This window comes from Miniopterus schreibersii, assembly GCF_964146895.1.
Source record: "Miniopterus schreibersii genome assembly, chromosome: 7".
Classification (NCBI taxonomy): Eukaryota; Metazoa; Chordata; class Mammalia; order Chiroptera; family Miniopteridae; genus Miniopterus; species Miniopterus schreibersii.
This window is the reverse complement of record NC_138108.1, coordinates 82,458,502-82,480,483: the sequence shown is the minus strand read 5'-3', so window position 1 is coordinate 82,480,483 and position 21,982 is coordinate 82,458,502. Positions and strand designations below refer to the sequence as shown.

Sequence of the window (21,982 nt, the reverse complement as noted above, 5' to 3'; positions counted from 1 at the left end):
GGGGTGGTGGGGATCACCTTTTGGAGGGAGGTACAGCAGAGACGTGGGTGCTGGCCAAGCTGCCACCACAGAGCTGTGCTAGGCGCTGGTCCTGCGCTGTGGTGTCCTTCCAGACTCTGGAGCCCGGAGAGCAGGCCAAGGGCTAGTGGGTGCAGAACTTCACCCTCCTCCAGCTGCTCTGCAAGAAGTGTGCTAGAGCTCCAGGCAGCTGGGACTGGTTTCCCAGACAGCCACTTGGGGGCCGAAGGAGCCAGTGTGGAAGTGAGCGCACAATTCTGTGCTGGCCAGCCTGGGCCCTGCCCTGTGGGAAGCAGCTCCATGGGGAAAGGCTATGTCCGACCCTGGAGACTGCCCTCGAAGCTGGCTTAGAGGCCTAACTGCAGTTGCACGTGGGCAGCAGACTCTGGGCAACTCCTTGTGCAGCTGTGTCCCATGTGCCTACTGACAGTGTGGCCTTGTTTGGGAGGCACAAGGGGCCCTGGTACAGCCTGGTGTCCAGGCAAGCGCAGCACCTCACACCAGGGGCGACGCCTTCCTCAGGGTGCAGTATATGCAGGCACTGGGGGCCGGTGGGGACGGGGTGGGATGATGGAGGCTTGGCAGGAAGGGAAGCTGTGTTTGGTGAGTGACCCCCAGCGGATCAGGTCCAGCACGATGGTAGCTTCACTACCTGGCCCACCCCCCTCTTCAACCTTTTCTCTGACATCCTACACCCTCTCTCTCAGCTGGGCCGTGTCCTGAGAGTCCTGGACATGACCCCACCCTTCCCTGCACCTGGGCAAGGCCACCCCCTTCGAGAGATCTCCTCTCCTGGTAGGGCGCCCTCCATCCCTGGCATGATGCAGCAGGAGCCCGCTGGTCGTGGGCACCACCTAAGCTTTTGGAACAAGGTGCCCCTGTCCCCTGCCCCTGTTTCTGTTTTCTGTACTCATTGGTCACCCGGGTCATGGCTGTGTGAGGGCCGGCCTGCTGCACGCCAGTCCCATCGTAAACGTGCCTCCAGTGTCCTGTCCATGGGGGAGGGTTCTCTGTCTTCCTAACTTCCTTACAGGGCTGAGAATAGTGTCTGGACAGATAGGTGTTGACAGTCTCAGGATGAATGTCCCTTAAGGCCCAGGTCTCCCACAGCAGGGATGGTGCAGGGAACACAGTGGGCTTTCAGTATGTGTCTGTGGCCAGAGAGGCGGTGCTGCTGAGTTCTGAGTGGAGCTGGGTGCCAGGCCTGGCCTGGGGGTGATGCCCTGATGAGGACAGCCTCATTTGTCTATGCAGGAGTGCAGAAAGGAGAGGGTGGGGTACAGGGAATGCCCCTGGCCCTCACCTTGTTCTCGTCTTTTTCTTCGCAGAATGAGGGTACCCGGCTGCAGAAGGATCTCCGGACCTACCTGGCCTCCGTCAAAGGTGAGGGGCAGACCTGGCCTGGGTGGGCTGGACTTCACAGGATGAAGGGAGGGGCCCTCCCCATGTGTGACTGATACGTAAAGAGCTGGGAAAGGTGTCAGAGTCTGTGGAGAAGGGGTAAGGACTGTGTGGAGGCCCTATACCTCCTGGGCCTCTGGGGAACCCTATCCCAGGTCCCCATGGCCCTCGCTGCAGCATGGCCCTCCTGCCCCACAGCCATGCACGAGGCCTCCAAGAAACTGAACGAGTGCCTGCAGGAGGTGTACGAGCCCGACTGGCCTGGCAGGGACGAGGCAAACAAGATCGCTGAGGTGAGCAGGGGCAGGGGGCTCGGCCCTCCCATAGGCCCTGCTGGCCTTGGTTACTGGCCCATTTTACAGCTGAAGAAACAGGTTTTGAGAAGCCACTGAGCCTTGAAGTGCTGGGGTGAGAGCTGCGGGTTGGGGTGCTGACAGGCCTGTGGTACGCTCACGGTTGTTGCCTCCTTCAGAACAATGACCTGCTCTGGATGGATTACCACCAGAAGCTGGTGGACCAGGCACTGCTGACCATGGACACGTACCTGGGCCAGTTCCCTGACATCAAGGTGAGACACTCTCCACCTGGCAGCTCATGCAGGGAAACGAGAGGGAGAGAGGGACTGGGGTGGGGCAGTCCTGGGTTGGCTCAGGCACTGCAGTGACCCTGCCCTGAGGGCAGGCATCCCCTTCACTGGGACTTCATCCCTCCAGAGTTGCTCCTGCTGAGGCCAGCCGGTCAGCCCTCAGACTTAGGCCTTTCTGAGCTGGGAGCTTTGGTCCCCGCACCCCTGGGTCTCTGGGCTAGGGGAAGTGACCCCACAGTGTGTGTCTGTGTGTGTGGTTGTGTCATTGTGGGGTCTGTGGGACTATGTAAGATATGTCAAGGGGTCGTCTGGCCTAAAGGTGCCTTGTGTTAGGCTGTGTGGGCTGTGCATCGCCCCCTATCTGGGTGTATTTGTGTGACTGTATGTTCAAAAAGCCAGCTGCCCCTGCTGGGCCTGAACTGTGCCGTGCATGGTCAGTGTGCCAGCATCTCCACCGAGGCCAGTGGGACCTGGTTTCCTAAGCCATGGAAGAAGAGTGCCTGAGCCCAAGTGGGGACCATCATGCTGGACCTGCTCCCCTGGGGGGTCGTGCTCCATGCTGGCCCCCTTAGCCCCCCATGCAGACACCTCAGGCTCCCAGAGGTGTCTTTGGGGAATGTGGAAGGGGACCTGATGCTGATGGCCCTGGAGAAGAGAAGCCTGGGGCACAGAAGGCATCTTCCAGGGTCTGAGGGCCAGGCCAGGGAAGAGGCCCGTCCGAAGCAGAACTGGCTGGTGGGTACTGACAAGTGGGCTAATGTCCTCAAGGAAGTGGTTTGGCCTCTGTATAGGAAGGGGCCACGGAGGGCACAGGCTGCTTGGAAGAAGTGAGCTCTTTGCCACCAGAAATGTTTGAGCCAGTGTCTCCGGCACGCAGTGACACTCCTGGGACCCGGTTCCATTGCGTGGGCCTGTGGCTTCATCCGGGGCCTGTTTCCTGGGCCCAGCAGGTCAGCCCCGCAGCTGGCCCTCTGCCAGGCCCCGTTCAGCCCTCTCCCGTTTCTCTCCCAGTCACGCATCGCCAAGCGAGGGCGGAAGCTGGTGGACTATGACAGCGCCCGGCACCACTATGAGTCCCTCCAGACGGCCAAAAAGAAGGACGAAGCCAAAATCGCCAAGGTGAGGGCCGGGGCGTGCGTGTCGGCGGGGGGCAGCCACCCAGGCTGGCTCACCTGCCCCTTTGCACCCTGGCTCCTTCCCGCCCACTGTGACTAGTACCAGCCCCGGAGCTGGTGGGTGACTGGAAGATCCTCGTGGGCCCCAGTGAGCCCCCGGCCCATTCTGTGGTGCCTGTCCGGCCCGGGCCTCCGCTCATTCTGAGGCTGCTTTTCGGTAGGAGAGCAGGCTTGGGCTCCCCGGGCATCGCCCCAGGATTGAGGTGACCCTGCCTCCACCGGAACAAGCCAGGTGGTGGGGGTGTGAATGTCGGGGGAGGGCACAGGTCTTGGGCTGGCCAGTTCTCCAGGGAACCCTGAGGGAGAGTCGCCCCACCCCAGGGCAGGGCCCTGCTTGCTGAGCCCCTCTGCCCCTGCTAACAGTTCTCACATTTTGCTTTGCAGTTGGAGTTCGCCCCCTTCTGCGCCCTGCTGGGGGCTTCCCTTAATTCTCTCAGCCTGCGGAGGGGGGCTGGGTCCCCGGAGGGGCAGCCAGCTTGTCTGTTACCGCCTTCGGGACATTTGGACTTGGTGTCTAATATCTGTGTCTCTTTCTCTCCCCACCTCCCTCCTGTTCTTCTCTCCTTCGCCTTGACCTCCCTTCCCCCAGCCTGTCTCGCTGCTTGAGAAAGCCGCCCCCCAGTGGTGCCAAGGCAAACTGCAGGCTCATCTCGTAGCTCAAACTAACCTGCTGCGAAATCAGGTGACCTGGCTTCTAACCTCGCACGTGCTGGTGCCTGCTGGCCTGTCCTGTGCCCTGCTGCACTGCCCTGACTGGGGCGGGCTCGGCCCTTCCTGGGCCGGGAGGCAGGGCTGCTTCCAAAAGCCTGTGCTGGGGAGCTCCTGCCGCAGATAAGACCTGAGGTCAAACACGGGGGCCGCGGGCGGGGGCTCTGGTTGGCCAGGGTGGGCTTGCTCCAGTTGCTCGGCATCAGGGTCTCTGGTAGTCCTGAGACTCTGAAATCCTATGTCCAGAAGGCCAGGGAAGCCTTGGAGCCCTTTATCCTCTGTGAGGGCTCCTGCAGGAAGGGACCTGATGGCCCTGGGGCCCCCCGGCCTGTGCTGTCCTTCAAGTCTCATCTCTGAGGTGATTCTGAGTTTTCTGAGGAGACAAACCTGCAGGGAGGTAAAATCTCCTCCCCAGGGTCCCAGAGATGCTTAGTGTCTGAGTTGGGGCTCGCATGACTCAAGGCCTGGGCCATTTTCCTAGTTCCCTGGCCTGGGGCTCCATGTGGGTCCTCCTACCACAGGTAGCCAGACTCATGGGGACCCTTGGGAACTGTGAGCCCCTATGACACCCCTGGAGGCGGCCTTTCAGTCAGGCTGGTATGCCGAGACTTGGGGTGGGCCCTTTGGGAGTTTCATGGAGGGCAGTCTGCACCACAGTGGTCCTGGAGGGCTTCCTGGAGGAGGTCTTGGTGCAAAACTCCAGAATGACACTACTGCCCGGCAATACCTCACTCTTCTCAGCTCTGCTCTCGGAATGGCTCAGTGTGGCCCAGAGCCACTGGGTGCCAGGCCTGGGAGAGGTGGCCTTGTGGTTTTCTCTTCAGAGAAACTGACATCACCTGGAACCCCTTTGTGGTCTTGGGCTGGGGGCAGGTGACAGGCCCAGCCCCGGAGGTTGGGTTTCTCTCTGGGCATCTGCCCATTTCTGCTGGGCTGCCTTCTGATTTCATCATCTCAGTCCACATGCATCAAGTGCCTGTGATGGGGAAAGCTCTGCGCTCAGCATGGGCTTGCGGCCCAGGTTCTTACTTGACCTCCTGCCTGATTTCTTTTAGGCCAGAACTGTGGGCTGATTTTGGAGGGTCAGGTGCCCAGGATCTCCAGGTCTGAGGGAGATGACCCAGGGAGTCTGACAGGCCTCTGCTCCTCTGCTATAGGAGGTGCAGGAGGAGGGGTGGGCTTTTGTAGAGCTTAGGACCCTGGTTGGAGGGGAACTGGGACCACTGGCCCAGAGACAGGGTTTCTGTGTAATTTTCCTGAAATGGTCTTGGCAGGAGGCCAGGTGAACATTTTTGTGGGGTAGGAGTAGCCTCTGAGAGACTGTGGGGCCTGGGGTGAGGCCTGTGGCTGCTTGGGGGCTCCTGGGATGGGTGTGGTTGGGGATCCTGGTGGGAAGGCCCCACACCCTGACCCTTGGGGAATGGCAGGGGAAGCCAAAGCACGTGATGTCATCTTTGGATGTTGGACTAGACTAGAGCTGCTCCTTCCAGCAGCAGCCGAGGCATGCATTCCCCCCCCCCCCCCCATTCTACCTTTAATTTTTAAATTAGGTTTTTAACTTAGGCAAGGAGCTCATGCGCACTCTAGCAAGTTCCAACAACCTGAAGGTAGTTGTAGTCAGGAGAGACGGTGGTCCTCTCCTCCAGCTCACCCCACAGTGGAGATAGGGCTAACTTGGGCTGATCCTGGTGCCTGAAGCTGGGTGGGCCAGTCTGGTGGGCTCAGGGAACTCTCCTGCTTTGTGGCAATTTGGCATTCAGGCCAGTTGGCTGCCTTTGTTAGAGGCCTGAGAATTCGAGGCTGCTGGCGGGGAAGTTTTGTCCCGGGTGGGGCCGGCCATGTTCCTGGCCTGTGACTCAGACCCTGAATGCAAGTCACCCCCTGAGTCACTGTTTCCAGCAGTGCCCTCCAGAAGAGCCAGCCGAGCCCCTTCCGGGGCAGGGTCTTGTGACTCACCCCACCCTTGCCTGGCCCTGAACCTTTAGAGGCGCACCTGTTGCTACATTTCCCTTCGTTCTTGCTCTGCGATGGGGCCCTAGCACCACTGCCTGGTGGGTGGAAGCAGGTGGAGGGCAGGGGAGGCGAAGGACCCGGAGCAGGCTCAGGCACCCTGCCCAGCTGCCCAACTCCATACTCCCCTGGCCCTGCCCTCCATCTGGGATGGACAGATGACAGAGGAGAGAATGGTAGAGGTGGGGGGAGGGTAGGAAAGACTGTCCCAGGGCAGTGAAATGCAGGCTGGTGGCTGAGACTGAGTAGGAGGTGACCCTGAGAAAGGATGCAAGGAATACTCTGGAGGGGACAACAGAGCTCGGAAATCTGGGCAGCAGGCTGACCCCGAGCCTCAGAGGGGCCCTCGTGTAAGTGGCGGGCTCCTCACATGGCTGGGTCTGGGTGTGCCTCTTCACCCTTCCTGTGTCCTAGCACCTGGCCCCATGCCTGCACTTTCTTATTGTGCCCTACTCATCCCTGGTCCATCTGGGCAGGAGAGAGGTTTTCCCTTTTGCCGTGGTTGCTCGGCCCTCCCCTCCCTGGAACAGCCTCCTTGGGCCTGACTGCAGGGTCTCGAGGGGCTGCAAGGGCTGGTCTGCCCACATCCAGTTCCACCTCTGTCTTGCCCAGAGCCCTGGTCTGAGCACGTTGGGTGGGAGGTTGGGGAGCAGGTCTTGCCGAGTGGGCCTGCCCTGGCCTAGGCTGGCTGGGACTGAGGCCCGGCAGAAGGAATGACTGGTCCTGCCCCTCAGGCCGAGGAGGAGCTCATCAAAGCCCAGAAGGTGTTTGAGGAGATGAATGTGGACCTGCAGGAGGAGCTGCCCTCCCTGTGGAACAGGTGAGGCCGGAAGATGGTGCCTGAGCCTCGGCCTCCTTCCCAAGGCTGCACAGCTGTGCCCGGTGCACCTGTCCGGGTGCCCGCGCCTCTCGGGGCTGTGTCTCTGGTGAGGGTGGAGGTGTGTCAGCATGGGTGCGGCTTGCCTGCGGCCCGCCCTGACCTGCGTGTTCGTTTTGTCTCTGTCCCTTCCCCCACAGCCGTGTAGGTTTCTACGTCAACACGTTTCAGAGCATCGCGGGCCTGGAGGAGAACTTCCACAAGGAGATGAGTAAGGTGGGCCTCCAGCCTGTGGGCTGTGCTCCCCCCCAGGGCCAAGGTCAGAGGCATAGAGAGGCCGGCCAGCTCCCTATTCTGGCTGCGGTTCTGCCCACACTCGTGACCACAGCGCTCCCTCTGGCCCTGGGGAGGAGCTGCCCAGCCCCTGCCCTCAAGAAGCTCCCCATTCAGGGTGTTCCGCCCAGAGGGACTCCTGGGCGTGCTGGGGAGGCTGTCAGTGAGCAGGAAGGTCCAGCCCTGCCCCATCCAGCCTGTCCTGTTCTGCTCCCAGGCGTACTCTTGGCTGAACAGAGCCGGCCCCGCTCAAACTATAAATGTGTTTTCAGGGAGGTCAGTGTCAGAAAATGGTGGTGGCTTCCCAATTTGTAGGCAAATAAATAAATTACTAGAATTTTCTGAAATTTTAATGTTCTTTCATGTGTCTTAAGACATTGAAACAGGTCTGTTTTATCTGCCAGAATCTGGTGTAGGAAAGAGTCTGATTAACTTAAATTCCTACGTTGTGTTATTTTCATTTTAATGGCAGTTAAACTGCAAAGCTGAGTTGGAGAAACCTGGTATTGGCAGCTTCCTCCCTCTGTGCAAGGGGGTGGGTCTGACTCTGTTTCTTGGGCCCAGAGGAATGGAGTGAGGGTGGTGGATTCGGGCCAGGGCAGGAGGAGAAGGAAGCTTGGGGTCTTCCCGAGCCACCGCCCTGAGTACGACTTCCGCCATTCAAGCTGTCCCTCTCCTTCCTTCCTTTCCTTTTCCCGTCAAAGACTCGAGGCAGAGTAGGAAAATTTAGAAAACAGATGGTTTGGGGAAGAAAACATTTATGTAAAGTCAGAAGAAAGTTAATGTCTGAGCTTCCTAGTGGCCAAAACAAAGGGGAATATTCTCAGTAATGAGGCTCACTGTGTGCCTGGGGTAAACCTCTTCTCTTGCCTTTGCACTGGGAGACGTCTCTGGCAGCAGTAGTGTGGCCTGGAAACATCGTGACGAAATGACCTTAACAATTAGGATCAGCAGTTAGTTTGCAAAAACAGTTTAAAAAAATTTAAAAACAGTACAAGCTCTATGTGGAATTTCAGGAAATCCCTACAAGTAGAAAGGAAAGAAAAGATGGTCCCCAGAAACAGTAACTGTTAGCAGAGTAGCTGCTTCCTCCATTTCTCCCCGTGGCTTCCTGGGTTTGGTGTGCTGGTTCCCAGCTCCCACTGATGAGGCGAGAAGAGCTTGTTTCAGGTAGGGACGGGGTGCGGGGGGGTCAGTAGGGGAGAAGCAGGATGGTATTGGGGAGAGTGAGGCTGTTGGGTGGCTCCAGAGGCCCCACTACCTGGTTGCTGTCCCCCCTGCAGCTCAACCAGAACCTCAACGACGTGCTGGTCAGCCTGGAGAAGCAGCACGGGAGCAACACCTTCACGGTCAAGGCCCAGCCCAGGTGTGTGACACCCGCCTGCTGGTGGGTGTGGGGAGGTGTGGGATTGGGCGGGCCTCTGTTGCCCGCTGGCTCGTACAGGGCTGGCACAGGGCTGCTTCTTGTGGCCCCATGGGTTTGGCCTTCCTGGCTCGGCCTGCCTGTGCTCAGGGAAACAGTGAGGGCACTGCCATTTCCCCTGTGCCTCCCATCAGGGAGGAGCCTTCCTCAGCCGCCTGTATACCACCTGAGCCTGGCCGCCCTGTCTGTGGGGCAGGAACAGCCAGGTGCCTGTGCAGCTTGGCGTGGGAGGGTAGACTAAGTGATTCACAGGTGTGGAGTTTTGGAGAGTGAGCAGTCTTCTTAGAGCCGGGGGTGGCACCACCATTGCCCTCCTCTGCTCCCAGGAAGCGCAAGTCCCCGGATGGTGGCATTCTGCACACCCGCAGAGGTGTCCTTGTTCCTGCCCTTAGCCCAGCCCTGGCCCCTCCTGCCACCCCCTAGGAGGAGACCTCTGTTTCCTGGGGGCCAGCAAGAGGGAGGAGGAGCTCTTCCCTTCTGTCTGTGGCTCGTGGGAAACAGTGGCAAGTCTGGGATTATCCTTCCTTTCTGTTCATCGCTGCACAGTGTGGGAAGCACAAGGAACCCCGCTGTTTTCATCCATAGGATGGGGGGATTGGGGTATTTTACCTAGTACTAAGGAGGTATTCAGTGAATATTATTGCCCCTGCCCTCCCCTGAAAATAATATATGTGTGCCCAGGGCCGAGGAGCACTGGGGGTGGAGTGGGAGTGGAATGCCGGCCAAGGGCAGTTTCCCAGGTCACTGGAGGGACCAGCCTGGCCTGAGGTGGCCGGGAGCATCCGGGTTGAGTGGGGGGCAGGGCGCACGGTGATCATCCTGGGCCATGGTGCTCAGGGGAAGGGACTGGTCATTGGGAGGGGAAAGGGAGGGAGGTGGAGGCTCGTGAGCCACCTTCACCACAGGACGCCTGCTGGCCGCCTCGCTCAGGGCCCATGTGGCTAGCTGAGCCCGCTCCTTCCTGACGCTCTGGGCCTCTGGAGCGCCCGTGGGCTGGACCCCAGGCGGAGCGGCCTGTAGCTCGCCAGGCTCTGTTCTGGGGCAGCCCCCTCTTTGCTCATTTTGTCAGTGCTACCAGGCAGCAGGCCGAGGCCAGCGGGGGCCCTGGGACTGGACAGAAGGGCCAAGGGCAGGGTCAGGCCCTTTCACGGCCCCTGGGCGTTAGGAGGCTTTACGTCTTTGCCTAACCCCTTTGTTAGGGGTTGCTGTTGAGGGATGGGGACAGGCCAGCCCGTATCCCACATTTCCCTCAAGTGAAGGCCTCCACGTCCCCTCCATCCCCACAGAAAGAAAACTAAACTGTTCTCCCGGCTGCGCAGAAAGAAGCACAGGTACTGGCAGTGAGTGCTGCCTTGTGGGGGCCGAAGCCAGCACCCTGGCTGGTGGCCCTGTGCATGCGCCTCATGTCCTGCTCCGAGGGCGCCACTAACCCCTAACCCGCCTTCCTGTGTGGGCTGCCCGGCGGAGCCGGGGCTCGCTGTGTCGTGTGCGGCTGTGGGACAGGGCAGAGGGGTCCGGGGGGACGGCGGGCGTGTGCCCCGGCCGGGCCGGACCGGAGCACCAGCAGGTGGACAGTGACCGGGATGGAGGCCTGGGCGGCGCGGGGCCTGCAGCGCAGGGGTGGGTCTGAAGCAGTGCACGCCTTGTACTGACCTCACGTATGTTCTCCAAGGGAGCACCTTCGTCCCATAAAACATAGTCTCAATAAGGTAGAAGGTTCCTGCTGTCTAGGTCCCCCCCCAGGTGACTGGTTTCTTTGGATTCGTCTATACCCACCCCGTCCAACACAGTGGCCACTCGCCTCGGGATTGGCCTGTATTTGGACCTGGAGTGTGACTGAGGAGCTGGGTTTTTAATTTAATTCAATTTAAATGTAAACAGCCACCTATGGCTAGGGGCTGGTCTTGGCCAGCACTGTCCCAGAGTGTATGTGTGTCCAAACATAGGTGTTTATTTTGTGCCCACTGTGGGCCCAGGTGGAGGCTTATACACACATTTGCCTGGTTTTCGGTCCTGAACACTGTGGCTTAGAGACCCCACGCTCTCATCCCAGCTCCTGGGCTGTAGGGCACTGCCCTTTGCCCTCCCACTGGCCCATGGCCTCTGGTGGTTTCCCATGTTTTCTTGGAGGGGCCTGTGGGAGCAGAGGTTTGAGACAGTGATGGGGGTGGGGGCGGGAACGTGGAGGCAGGGGGTGGCACGGGGAGCTTGGCACTGGGTGTGAATGGGTGGCAGGCAGGGAGGCAGCGGGAGGCGTTGGGCCCGGCTGCGGGGCCCAGCCTGGGCACTGGAGCTGCTGTGTGGCGTGTGGGGTGAGACTCACTTTGCCTCTAGGATGTTTGGCTTTTTCCTGCTGAGAGCTCGGGCCTTTGAGGCCACGGGCCCTGGCTCCTGGACACCTGTGTCCCTTGGGAACCAAGGCCTCCAGCTCAGAGCCCCACTTTCACCAGCCCTCAGGCACACAGACACGCAGTTCACGCACGGGGACATCACGTGTTCCCGGTGAGCCTGGTGGACATACGTTACACTCAGTCTCGCACACTGCTCTACATGCTCACACACATGCACGTGTTTTCATGCCCACGGACCCCCGGGCATCTGCAGGTGCACACCCTGCCCACACACACCTGGGGTTTGCACATGTCCTCTCAGGCACCGGACCTCCTTCCACTGGGCTCCCTCTTGTCTTGCCTCCACAGTGACAACGCCCCTGCAAAAGGGAACAAGAGCCCTTCGCCTCCACCGGACGGCTCCCCTGCCGCCACCCCTGAGATCAGAGTCAACCATGAGCCCGAACCGGCCAGTGCAGCCACCCCTGGGGCTGCCCTCCCCAAGTCCCCGTCTCAGGTAGGCACCGTCTCTGTCTCTCGGTGGCCTGTCCCCTCCCCTCCTTGCTTTTCTTCCTGCTTTGCTCTCATCTCCCCTCTTTCCTAGTTTTCTGTTTCCTGCCCGGGCCTGGGCAGGTTTGGAGCCAGAGGCTTTGCCCAGATGGGGCTGAGCCTGACGTTGCTCCCCTCGGGACCTGCCTGGCCCAGCTCACCTTAATGGCCCTGGCTTTTTCAGGGGAATCTGTGACTTTCTTTCCTCCTCAGTGTCCCCCTGCCCCACTGCAGTGCCCCACCTCCCTTCCCTCCCTGGGTTTTGGGCTGCTTTACTTCTTCCATCTTCCTTTCCATCTGACGCACAGGCTCGGGCCCTCAGCCCCAGAGCATCCAGGTCCCCGGAGGCAGTCGCCTCCCATGTCCTCGCCTTCTCTCTCCTGCGTGGGGCCATGCAGGACCTTTAGAGGGACAGTGAGAGAAAGGGCTCAGTGAGGGTTGTGTGAGCTGGGTAGGGGGCCAGGCCCTGGACTGCCGGTCTGGCCTGCTAGAGAAGCCTGGCGCTGTCCCCACCAGGTTTCCAGTTTCTGCAGCGTCCCCAGGAGCTGGAAGGTGAGGGAGGGGCCACGATGTCTGTGGCAGACATTGCTGAGTGTTTGAGGCTGTCCTGGCCCTTCCGCTCCTGGCAGCAGCTCTTGTTGAGTTTGTGCCATCACACCATTCGACAGCTGATTAGGATAAAGATGTGACTAGAGCTCACATTTGAGTGGCACTTACTCTGGGCCAGACGCTGCAACACTTCCTGTATTTTTATTTGTTGAATCCTGACATTCACCCTGTGAGCTAGACTGTTATCAGCTCAGCTTGACAAATGAGGCAACCCAGGCTTCGGGGTGCTGTGTAAGACTTGCCTGAGGCTCCCCAAGTGGGCAGGTGTGTGACCATCTTCCACAGGCCTCCTCCGGGCCCGGGCTCTGTGCTGGCCCCCACGGGTGTCAGCAGGGCCAAGCAGGAGCTCCTGAGGGGGTGTGGAGAGCCTGGGTGTACAGGATAACAGAGGCCAGAGGGGCAGAGAGAAGGCCGGGCTGGGCTCTTTTTCAGCTGGTTGCTCAGCTCTCTCGCCGGTGGCGACCCTTCCTGTGGCCGCTCCCTCTTCTTCTCTCTTCTTTTCTGTCGTTCACCTCCTCCCCTCTTCCTTCCCTCCCCTCCCTTTTCTCCTCTCTCTGCACAGTGTTCCGTTCCTGGACCTCCTGCCTTAGGAGGGTGGCCGTGGTCCTGGTGTCTGTCTTGGGGAGCAGGGACTCTCGTTGCTTCCTCTCCTTCAATTGCCCGGGTGGGGCCATGGCCTGCGTGTGACTAACCTTGGCTTTGTCTCTATCTGTCTCCCCACAACCTCCATGCTTGCTGTGCCTCCCTGTGCGGCCCCCCTCCCACTGGCGACCCACAGCTCCGGAAAGGCCCGCCAGTCCCTCCGCCTCCCAAACACACCCCATCCAAGGAGGTCCAGCAGGAGCAGATTCTCAGCCTGTTTGATGACACCTTTGTCCCTGAGATCAGCGTGACCACCCCCTCCCAGGTCAGCCGCGGCCGCCGCGGCCCAGCTCTCCCCTCCCCTTGCTCTCTTGGGGCGTGCATGGCCTTTTCCTTCATCTCATACCCTGTGCCTCTGCCCTGAGAGCCAGGAATTTGGCTGGAGAGATTGGCCCTGAGCCTCCCTCTCTCTCTCATTCATTCGTTCACTCATCCTTTCATCCATCGTCCCTCATCCATCTCTGGCCGTTCGCCAGATGCAGGGACATAGGGGAATGGTCCTAGCAGAGATGATCATCTCAGCGATGGCCTCCTGGTTCCATCGATGCTATGGCCGAAAGGAGTGGGGAGCATGGAGGACCTGGGCTAGTCAGGGAAGGCTTCCTGGAGCAGGTGACGTTTGCCAGGTGGCTGTACGCGGAGACAGCAGCTTGTGCGTAGGCCAGGAGGGTGAGAGATGGGCTCGGGAACTTCTGGAGTTCAGTATGCTCGTAAATACCCTAAGGCGGCGTGTAATGCCCATTCACAGGTGGACAAAAGGAGGGGGAGCAGGGAAGGTCACTGTGGGAGCACTGGGGCAGGCGGCACGTGATGGAAGCAGTGTGAAGGGGCCGCAGTGCGCCCGCTGCTCCCGGCCTGGTTTCCAGGCCTCCCAGCCAGGCTCCTTCCACTCAAGGCTTGGTCTCTTGTGTGGACTACTAATTCCAGACTGTAGTGGGCCTGTGTTGGGCTGCTATAGGGTTGCCCTCCCTGGGGCACTTGGCTCTGACTCCTTAGCACAAGCTCAGAGGCCTGAAGGGGAGGCCAGAGCCAGAGGTGTGTGTGGAGGGAGAAGTAGATGGGAACTGAGGACAGTGGTCTCTATTAGGAGGGGTCTTGGGGTGAGTGGGCTTCCAGCCCCCAGGGAGGACTTTGGGTCATAAGTAGGAACTTTTTGTATGGGGTGCTAGGTGGATGCAGGGTGGTGACCTGGCTCAGGGTCCAGGAGATGCAGGAGCCTGTCTGTAAAAGGTCACTGAAGTTGGCTCGGGCACTCCCGGAGTACTGGGGGACCGACTGGGGTGCGGCCTCCAGGGCTGCGTGCTGCTGGGACCCTCGCAGCTGGAGTGTGCCTCTGCCAGGGGACCTGAGCACCAGTGAACCCTGACCGAGGCGCTTACCTACACAACTCTGTTCGTTTCTGCCCGCCCTCCGGGAGGGGGCTGTCTCCACGTAACAGGTGACCTGCAGGCCTGACCTGCAGCCAGCCTGCCTGCCCCGAGTGTGTCCACCTCCATGCTCACCGCATGCTGCCCTTGCTGCCCCCTCTGCTCGCTGCAGGGAACCGGGTGTCTGTCCAGCGAGGTGGGGAGTGTACACTGGGGGTGCTGTTGCCTGGGGCTGGGGCGGGCTGGTCCCCTTCCATGAAGCTGTGCCGACAGGGCTGCTGTGCTTAGCTGTGGTAAGTAGCCTGCATCCCTGTGCCAAGGACAGTCCCGGTCCTGCATGGCAGGGATGCTGGCCTGCTGGAGGCGGGGTGGGGGAATGAAGTCTGCCCTTTGGCCTGGCGACCGTGTCCTCTTGGAGCATTAGGTGGCAGCTGTCTGGGCGTGGATGACTTCTGAGAAAGGGTGGGTGGTGTGGCTACTTGGGGGAGAGAAATGCTTCCAGCAGGCTGATGGGAGGGCACCTAAAGGCTCTGCACTTAGGGTGCCCTGAGCATGCGTTCCCTTAGACAGAAGGGTTATGAGGACAGAGCTCACTGGACAGGGTTTGACCTAAAGGAAAGGGCAGTGGCTGGGATAAGCCTGGGGCAGGGCCTCCTGTCCAGGAAGTGAGTCTGCTTGTCCTGGGCTCTCTGGGCTCTGTGGCTTGCCTCACAGTGAATGCCTGTCCCCCGAGCTGTGGGACAGCTGGCACTCAGTGTTCTCAGGCATAGGGTCTTGGGTCTCTCCTGACAGAGCACACCTCAGCTGAGCAACCTTCTCTGGGGAGCCCCTCCCCACACTCCCAAGTCTTGAGTCCTTTATGGAAGGCCTCGGAGGGACAAGGGCTGGGGTCGCTCCCTGTTAGAGCTGGGCGCCCATCGAGAGCAAGCAGAGCTGGGCTGGATTGGGCTCCCTGGGCTGCCGCCTCCCAGGACTGCATGAGAGTAGGGGAGGAGGACCTGGGCTGAGCCAGCTCCCTCCCTGGCCCCAAAGGGATGATCCCAGGTGGAGGCCACTCCTCCCAGGAGAGCAGCGCATCCTCTGGGCTCTGGTGCTGAGCAGACCTGTCTTCTGCAGGTCGCTCTGGGAAAGACCCTTTTCTTCCATGATTATGAGGCCCAGCTTACAGTGTGGCTGGTTCTCCCAGTGTGAGCAGGGCCACCACGTCCCAGTCTCCCGGGGCTGTGCCTGTCACATGCACATTCCTGAGCTGCACCCAAGTCCCTGAATGGGAGGTGGCTGGGGCGGGATCTTTAGTTTGAAACAGGTACCATAGGTGTTGGGGACCCCACCTTAATGACCAGACTCCTAGGCAGTACGGCTGGCTCAGCCCTCTTCGCTTTCTGGAGCTGGCTGGTGGGTGATTGTCATCACAGGTGGATGTCAGTATGGAGCAGCGAGGGGAGGCGGAGCCTGTCCAAGAGCCCTCTGAGTCAGGGGAACTAAGTGTGGTCATGTCCAGCCTGGTCTGTCACCTGCACTTCTGGGGGGCATGGTGAGGTCTTGAGAGTTTGTGGTGCAGGGAGCAGAAAGGCACAGGCGCCTCTGTAGCCTGTAGGGCAGAGACCAGCGAGCGAGCGAGGGGGGGGCTTGGCATTGGTCTGGCAGATAGTTGGCCTGTTGCGGATGACTGAGGTGGGTGCCAGGCTTGTGTGGGTGGGGACGTGTGCCAGTGTCTGGCGAGGATGGCACTGCTCTGTGTGTAAGTGGACACGGCCCTGAGCATGGGCGCCTGCTGTGTGTGTGTGTGTTGTGTGCTTTCTCTGGATACTAACTGCCTTCCTCCTCTGCTGCTGCTGCCAAGTTTGAGGCCCCGGGGCCATTCTCGGAGCAGGCCAGTCTGCTGGACCTGGACTTTGACCCCCTCCCGCCTGTGGCAAGCCCTGTGAAGGCGCCCACGCCCTCTGGTCAGGTTGGTCTGAGTCTGCCACCACCTATGGGCCCACTGGCCTCTGGGCCACTGGGCCCTGGGCTCATGTGTCCCCACAGGCCGTGTGGGCCTGCCAGTGTAGTCCCGAGCCTTTGGGGATCCTAGGGTCACCAGGCTCTTCTCCCACTCCCACTCTGGTCCCTGACCCTTGTCACCTCTTCTGGTTCTGACTGTGGGGGAAGGGAAGAGAGCAGACAGGCTGGTGAGAGGCCCTTGGGAGGAGGGTCAGCTGTCCTCACCTGGCAGTGTACCGTCCGCCCCAAGTACCCTGTGCCTCAAGCAGCAACCCTGTTTGGGTATTCCCTGGCCTGGGGTTGTAGCCCTAAGAGGAGTCCAGGACTCAGCCTTCTGGACCCCAGCCTGGCTCACGCTAACCTGTGCCTGCTGGCTCGAGGGCCCTGGGTGGGCATGGGGTGGGGGTCACTGGGGACTGCTCACCTGCCCCGTCTGTAACTTCAGTGCTAACCCTTTCCTTCTCCCTCTGCTGCGCTCAGCCAATCCCCTGGGACCTCTGGGAGGTAAGCCTGCTTGCTCTGTGCGTGTCCCAGGGGAGCCACTCCACGTATGCAGGTGCTCACCGCACCTGCCTGGCTTCAGCTGTTCTGCTTCCCCTCTGTGGACGCACCATGCCCTAGCCAGGCCCTATGGTAAAAGGGCTCCTTGGTTCAGCTTGAGAAGGGGGTCCTTCTCAGTGTGGCACAGTTATCAGGGCCTGTGAGTGGCCCTAGACAGTGACCATGGTCAGCCAGGATGGACATGGTGTCCTTTTGCTGGGCTGAGACTTATAGCCAGGACAACCTTGGAGTGGAGGGTCCTTGCCCTTGAGGAGCTTTCTGTTCACAGGGGCCACACGGGGCAGTGGCAGTCAGGGGGCTTTTGGGACGGGAAGGACAGGGAGGGAAAGGCAAGCTGAGGTTAGGTGCCCTTGTGTGAGCAGAGCCTGCTTGGCACATGTTGCCATAACCCAGCGGCTCTGGTGTGGAGCTCTGGAGGGCATAAGACTTGCCCTGCAGGAGCAGGGCTGGTGCGACGGTGCTGGCAGCCCAGGCTCCCAGCTGCTTGGAGAGCCCCATGGTAGGGCTGCCCTCTGGAGGAGGCCTGGTGGGAGTGGGCAGACCTGGAGGAGGCCTAGTGGGAGTGGGCAGACCTGGAGGAGGCCTGGTGGGAGTGGGCAGACCTGGAGGAGGCCTGGTGGGAGTGGGCAGACCTGGAGGAGGCCTGGTGGGAGTGGGCAGACCTGGAGGAGGCCTGGTGGGAGTGGGCAGACCTGGAGGAGGCCTGGTGGGAGTGGGCAGACCTGGAGGAGGCCTGGTGGGAGTGGGCAGACCTGGAGGAGGCCTGGTGGACAGAGCCATCCTGACAGCAGGTCTCCAGTGGGTGCTGAGAGTACAGGGCAGTCCCGCCTGCCTGTCCACTGGCAGTGGTGGGATCAAGGGAGTGGAAGGAGGTGTCCCTGCAGGGAGTCTGCATCTGTCCCCTGGGCTCCAACCAGGCCGCCTGTCGCAGGCACCAGCTCCCCTCGGCCAGCACTGGGGGCTCATGCCTGTCTTCTGTCTCGTGCCCTACCCACCACCTTGTCCTCCCTGCCTCCCGCCCTCCCACCCTGCTCTCCCTGGTGGTCTTCACCAGTCCACAGAGAGTCCAGCTGGCAGCTTACCTTCCGGGGAGCCCAGCGCTGCTGAGGGCACCTTTGCTGTGGCCTGGCCCAGCCAGACGGCCGAGCCGGGGCCTGCCGAAGTAAGTGTCCACCTGCCAGCCCCCCATCTCTCCCCAGTATCTGGGGGCGTAGCATGGAAGATGAGCCCAGAGGAGGGAGCACAGGATGGACAAGGCCTCCGTGAGCCAGAGGGTGAGGTCAGGGCCACAAGCCAGGTGCCTCAGGACAGGGCTTGTCACTTGTGTTAGGGTTGGCTGGGGTCAGATCAGCCCCTCTGCCCTTCACCAACCCCACCCCAGCCTCCCAGCTCAGGCCTCTCTGGGAGGGAGGAGCATTTCGGGCACCCGCTGGCTGTGGTGAGAACTCAGAATTCTCTCACTGGACCTTTACCCTACACTGTGCAGCCCCTCCTTTGGCAGAGCTAGGAGGGTTGTGGGATTGCTCCCCGAGCTTGGAGTGGCTGTTTGAGTGCTGGTCCCGGGCAGCCTGGCTGCGCCAGGGGCACCCCGTGACTTGCCTGGGCCCCGTCGTGGTGCCCAGCCGGTGCTGCGTCCTCTCCCGGCGGTAGCCTGTGAGGGAGGCGTCAGGGATGCCAGCACCTTCTCAAGCTGTTCCCCAAGCCCAGGGCCTCTTCTTTCTTCCAGGGCTCTCTGTACTGTGCAGAGACACTGGCCGATTCTTGACACCACGCGGGTGCTGCCCTCTGCCCCTTGCCCTGCCCTGGTGGCGGTGCCTGCCCTGTGTCTCACCCCATCCGGCATTTATGTTGCAGCCAGCAGAGGCCTCAGAGGTGGCGGGTGGGACCCAACCTGCGGCTGGAGCCCAGGAGCCCGGGGAGACAGCAGCAAGTGAAGCAGCCTCCGTAAGACTCAGGGCCAGGGCCCTGCCTTTCTCCTCTGCTGTCTGCCTGCCGTCCTACCTGCCTGCGCCTCCCAGCTCTGTGTTGCCCCTTCTCCTTGCTTTGTCCAGGTCATCGTTCCTGTCCAGGAGACTGGAGGCAGGCTGGGCTGGCAGCAGGCTCAGACACCCCTTCCCCTGCCTGTGGTCCCTGCCCTCCAGGAGCACTGCCTGCTCACGCTGACCTCTGCTCCTCCCCAGAACTCTCTGCCTGCCGTGGTGGTGGAGACCTTCTCGGCAGCCGTGAACGGCACTGCGGAGGGCAGCACTGGGGCTGCACGCGTGGACCTGCCCCCGGGGTTTATGTTCAAGGTGAGCCCAGGCTATCGACCCCACAGCCTGATTGCCACTATCCAACGATGCTCTGGGGGTGGAGTCACCCCCTTTATAGACGAGAAGGTTATGTAGTTGGCCCAAAGTCCAGCTCCCACAACTGCTGCTACCTGATCAGTGAGGTGGTGTCTGTGCCCTGGCCCTGTGACTTTCACGCACTCTGGTCACTGTGTAGCCCACCACACCAAAGCCCCCGCAAGGCCTGGTGCACTGTGCAGGTTGCAAGTGGGACCAAGTGCCTTTGAGGGGAGGGGTGTCCAGCTTTCGTCCAACCTCTGCAGGTGCAGGCCCAGCACGACTACACGGCCACTGACACGGATGAGCTGCAGCTCAAGGCCGGGGACGTGGTGCTAGTGATCCCCTTCCAGAACCCGGAGGAGCAGGTGAGGCCGTGGGAGCGGGGCCTCTCCCTCCCTCCTGCCTGCCTCTCTCCCATCTTCCTTCCCCCGCCTTTCTTCCTTCGTCCTGCCCCTTCCCTCTCTTTCTTACGCCTGCCTCCCATGGTGTCACATCCCCCTCTGTTGCAGTCTCTGTCTGTGCGCTCTCCTGTCTTGCTCGAACCTGATCTGCTCCATCCCCTCTGTGTCCCCCTTTCCTCTGGCTCTGTCTGCTTTTCTCTCAGCTTCTGCATGTTTCTTTCTCCACTTTCCCCTTTCCTGCCCTGAGTTCTCCCTCCTCCCAGGACAGGATCCCTGGCCACCCCTCCGTAAGCCCTACTGCCCTGCTTACTGCCACCAAGGTGCCAGCTCTGTAGCCTCCTGGTGGCCTCCCGGTGGCCTCCCGGTGGGCTCCCGTTGGCTCTGCACTCCACCCCCTCCAGGCTGGCCCAGCGTCCATCCACACAGAACTACAGGGACTGTGCGTGGTCTCTGGCAGGCACCCTGAGCACCCCAGCCATGCCCCCAGCTGTTTCCCATCCCAGATGCCTTTCAGAACCTCCTCCTGCTGTGGCTTCTCCTTGTCCGTTTGCCTCCGCAGTGGGCTCGCTGGCGGCAGGGCTGGCCAGAGCGAGACAGCACTATCTCCTAGGTTGGGACGAGCTGCTCTGTGCACGTGGCTGTGGCCCTGCAGCAGGAATCTCACTGTGGGTGTCGAGTGAGCCTTTGTGGGTGTCTGTGGTGGGTTGGGGCGCCCCCCTTGATATCCAGGTGACATCTACGGTGCGTAGGGGTCCTGGTTAGACTGACCCATTTAGTCACTGACACGTCTGTGTGGTTTGATTGTCAGGTTACTGAGGGTGGGAGGAGGGCTGGGTTTGGGATGAGGCCAACTTGGGTGGGGGTCCTAGGCTGGGCTTTAGGGCACCAGGTACTTACTGAAGCCACATGGGCTGGGGGTTTGAGTGACAGGATTTCCCGGGCCTGGCGCTGAATCAGCCTGTTCTTCTAAACCTCCACTCCATGGATCTCCCTCATGGTCTAGCCCTGGGCAGGGTGGGGTTTTCAGAAACAGAATCCTGGACCTGGCCCATAGCTGGAGTCATCTGGGGCCGATGAAAGTGGCTCAGCTAGGACATACACAGGGTCTGACAAGCAGGTAATGACCAGAATGAAGCAACAAGGATGTAGGTGGGCACCAGGCATAGTGTGGCTACAGGGCAGGGATGGCCTCAGCCAAAGGCCCAGGGTCCGGGTCTGGGGCCCGGGAGGTCGTCATGACCCTGGGAGGGGTCAGCATTAAGGCAGAGGCCCAGTCGAAGGGCGTGGTGGGGTGGCCTTGGGTCACTCTAGAAGCTTTTAAGTGGTCAGTGCCAGAAGCTCGTTCTGGAATTGCTTGTGGAAATCTGGAAGGACAGCAGATGTCCTTGTGATGTGTCCCTTGTGGGTACTGGATGGTGGGAAGCTCCTGGCTGGGACTGAGGGAGTTGTTCAGACGCATCCAGGCCAGCACTGCAGTCAGGCGGCCTTCCAGAGTGGAGAGGACTTGCCAGATGACAGAGTTAAATCCTCCTGCTGAAGAGCAGATAGGCCCTGGGGTAGTCAGGTTTGGGTCTGGGGAGATTAGCAGGGAATGCTGCCTGGAGGAGGTGTTCTTTAAGCGGGGGGTGACAGGCGAGAGGGGGGGATATCTTCCCAGCTGATCCCCAGTGAGGACCTTCCTTCCCCCATCTCTGTCTGATCTGGGTGCTCTGCTTCCCTCAGGATGAAGGCTGGCTCATGGGCGTGAAGGAGAGTGACTGGAACCAGCACAAGGAGCTGGATAAATGCCAGGGAGTCTTCCCCGAGAACTTCACGGAGCGTGTTCAGTGAGGGCAGCAGGTGGAGATGGTGCAGCTCTCTGGGTGTGTGAAGAACACCTTTTCCCGAAAAATGTGTGGGTTTTTTTTTCTTCTGTTTTTGTTTTTGGACTTTTGGAAAGCAAAGGGAAATCGAGAGGAGAGACCTAAGCCAAGAGGGGTTCTCCAAAGATGGGGTTGTTTTCCAAAGAGCCTGGTTTCGGCACGTTTGGTCGAACCACCAGTGTTCGAAGCTGCTGTGTCCCCTAGTTGAGTTCCTGGCCGCCCCTCCCCTGCCAGTGCCCTTTGGGTGTCTGCAACAGCTTGTGTCCCTGGCCCAAGGACAGGGCCTGGGGGCTGCAGAGCCACTGCGCTTGCCTGAAGCTTTGGCTGAGCCACCTGGGCAAGGGTCCTCCTTTCCTGGCAGCTGCTGTGGGTGGGGTCCAGTCTCTCCAGACATCTTGCGCCCCAGACAACTGTCTGGCCTGGCCCTGCCCCGCAGACCGTCTGTGTGCTGTTTGAAAATAAATCTTAGTGTTCAAAACAAAATGAAACAAAACCTGACAAAAGTGCTTAGAAAGTGTGTATGTTTTTCTCCCTCCATTCTTGTCTCCTGTGTATTGTAACTGGGATTGTCTGGAGCTTTCCTGGGACACAGCCCCCCTCAGGCTCTCTCCCTGGGCATGTGCTATTGGGCAAGAGGCTGATTCACGGCAGCCCTCCCACCAGCCGCACAGCCAGCACTGGTGAGTTTGGCTGGTGGCCGGATGGGATGGAGATGGTAGAAGCCAGGTGATAGCAAGGGAGGACAGGAGCTTGAAGAACCAGCTGTGTGCCAAGAAGTCTGCTAGGTGTGACCTTAAGTGATGTGATTTAATAATGTGAGAACTTGGGGGTCAGGTGCCAGGATTCCATTTCATAGAAGAGGAAATGGGCCCAAGGA

The 21,982-nt window shown here is 60.4% G+C and overlaps 1 protein-coding gene across 27 annotated transcripts in view; it reads left to right on the top strand.

Annotated features, from left to right (window-relative positions):
• Window positions 1-21,641, top strand: part of BIN1 (bridging integrator 1) — a 46,987-nt gene extending 25,346 nt beyond the window's left edge. The window contains exons 3-20 of one of the 27 annotated variants that reach the window (XM_081141940.1): window positions 1,347-1,401; window positions 1,618-1,712; window positions 1,892-1,987; window positions 3,017-3,124; window positions 3,770-3,862; window positions 6,633-6,718; window positions 6,916-6,991; window positions 8,332-8,414; window positions 9,758-9,802; window positions 11,171-11,318; window positions 12,738-12,866; window positions 15,812-15,919; window positions 16,432-16,455; window positions 17,567-17,674; window positions 18,367-18,456; window positions 18,693-18,803; window positions 19,106-19,207; window positions 20,966-21,610. In XM_081141940.1, coding sequence (XP_080998066.1) covers window positions 1,347-1,401; window positions 1,618-1,712; window positions 1,892-1,987; window positions 3,017-3,124; window positions 3,770-3,862; window positions 6,633-6,718; window positions 6,916-6,991; window positions 8,332-8,414; window positions 9,758-9,802; window positions 11,171-11,318; window positions 12,738-12,866; window positions 15,812-15,919; window positions 16,432-16,455; window positions 17,567-17,674; window positions 18,367-18,456; window positions 18,693-18,803; window positions 19,106-19,207; window positions 20,966-21,073 — 1,665 coding nt within the window. In that variant the 3' untranslated portion in view covers window positions 21,074-21,610. Of the gene's footprint in view, window positions 1-1,346; window positions 1,402-1,617; window positions 1,713-1,891; window positions 1,988-3,016; window positions 3,125-3,769; window positions 3,863-6,632; window positions 6,719-6,915; window positions 6,992-8,331; window positions 8,415-9,757; window positions 9,803-11,170; window positions 11,319-12,737; window positions 12,867-15,811; window positions 15,920-16,431; window positions 16,456-17,566; window positions 17,675-18,366; window positions 18,457-18,692; window positions 18,804-19,105; window positions 19,208-20,965 lie in introns of all 27 variants that reach the window. The other 26 variants (XM_081141951.1, XM_081141961.1, XM_081141960.1 and 23 more) reach the window with 26 other exon arrangements.
• The last annotated feature ends 341 nt before the right edge of the window (window positions 21,642-21,982 follow it).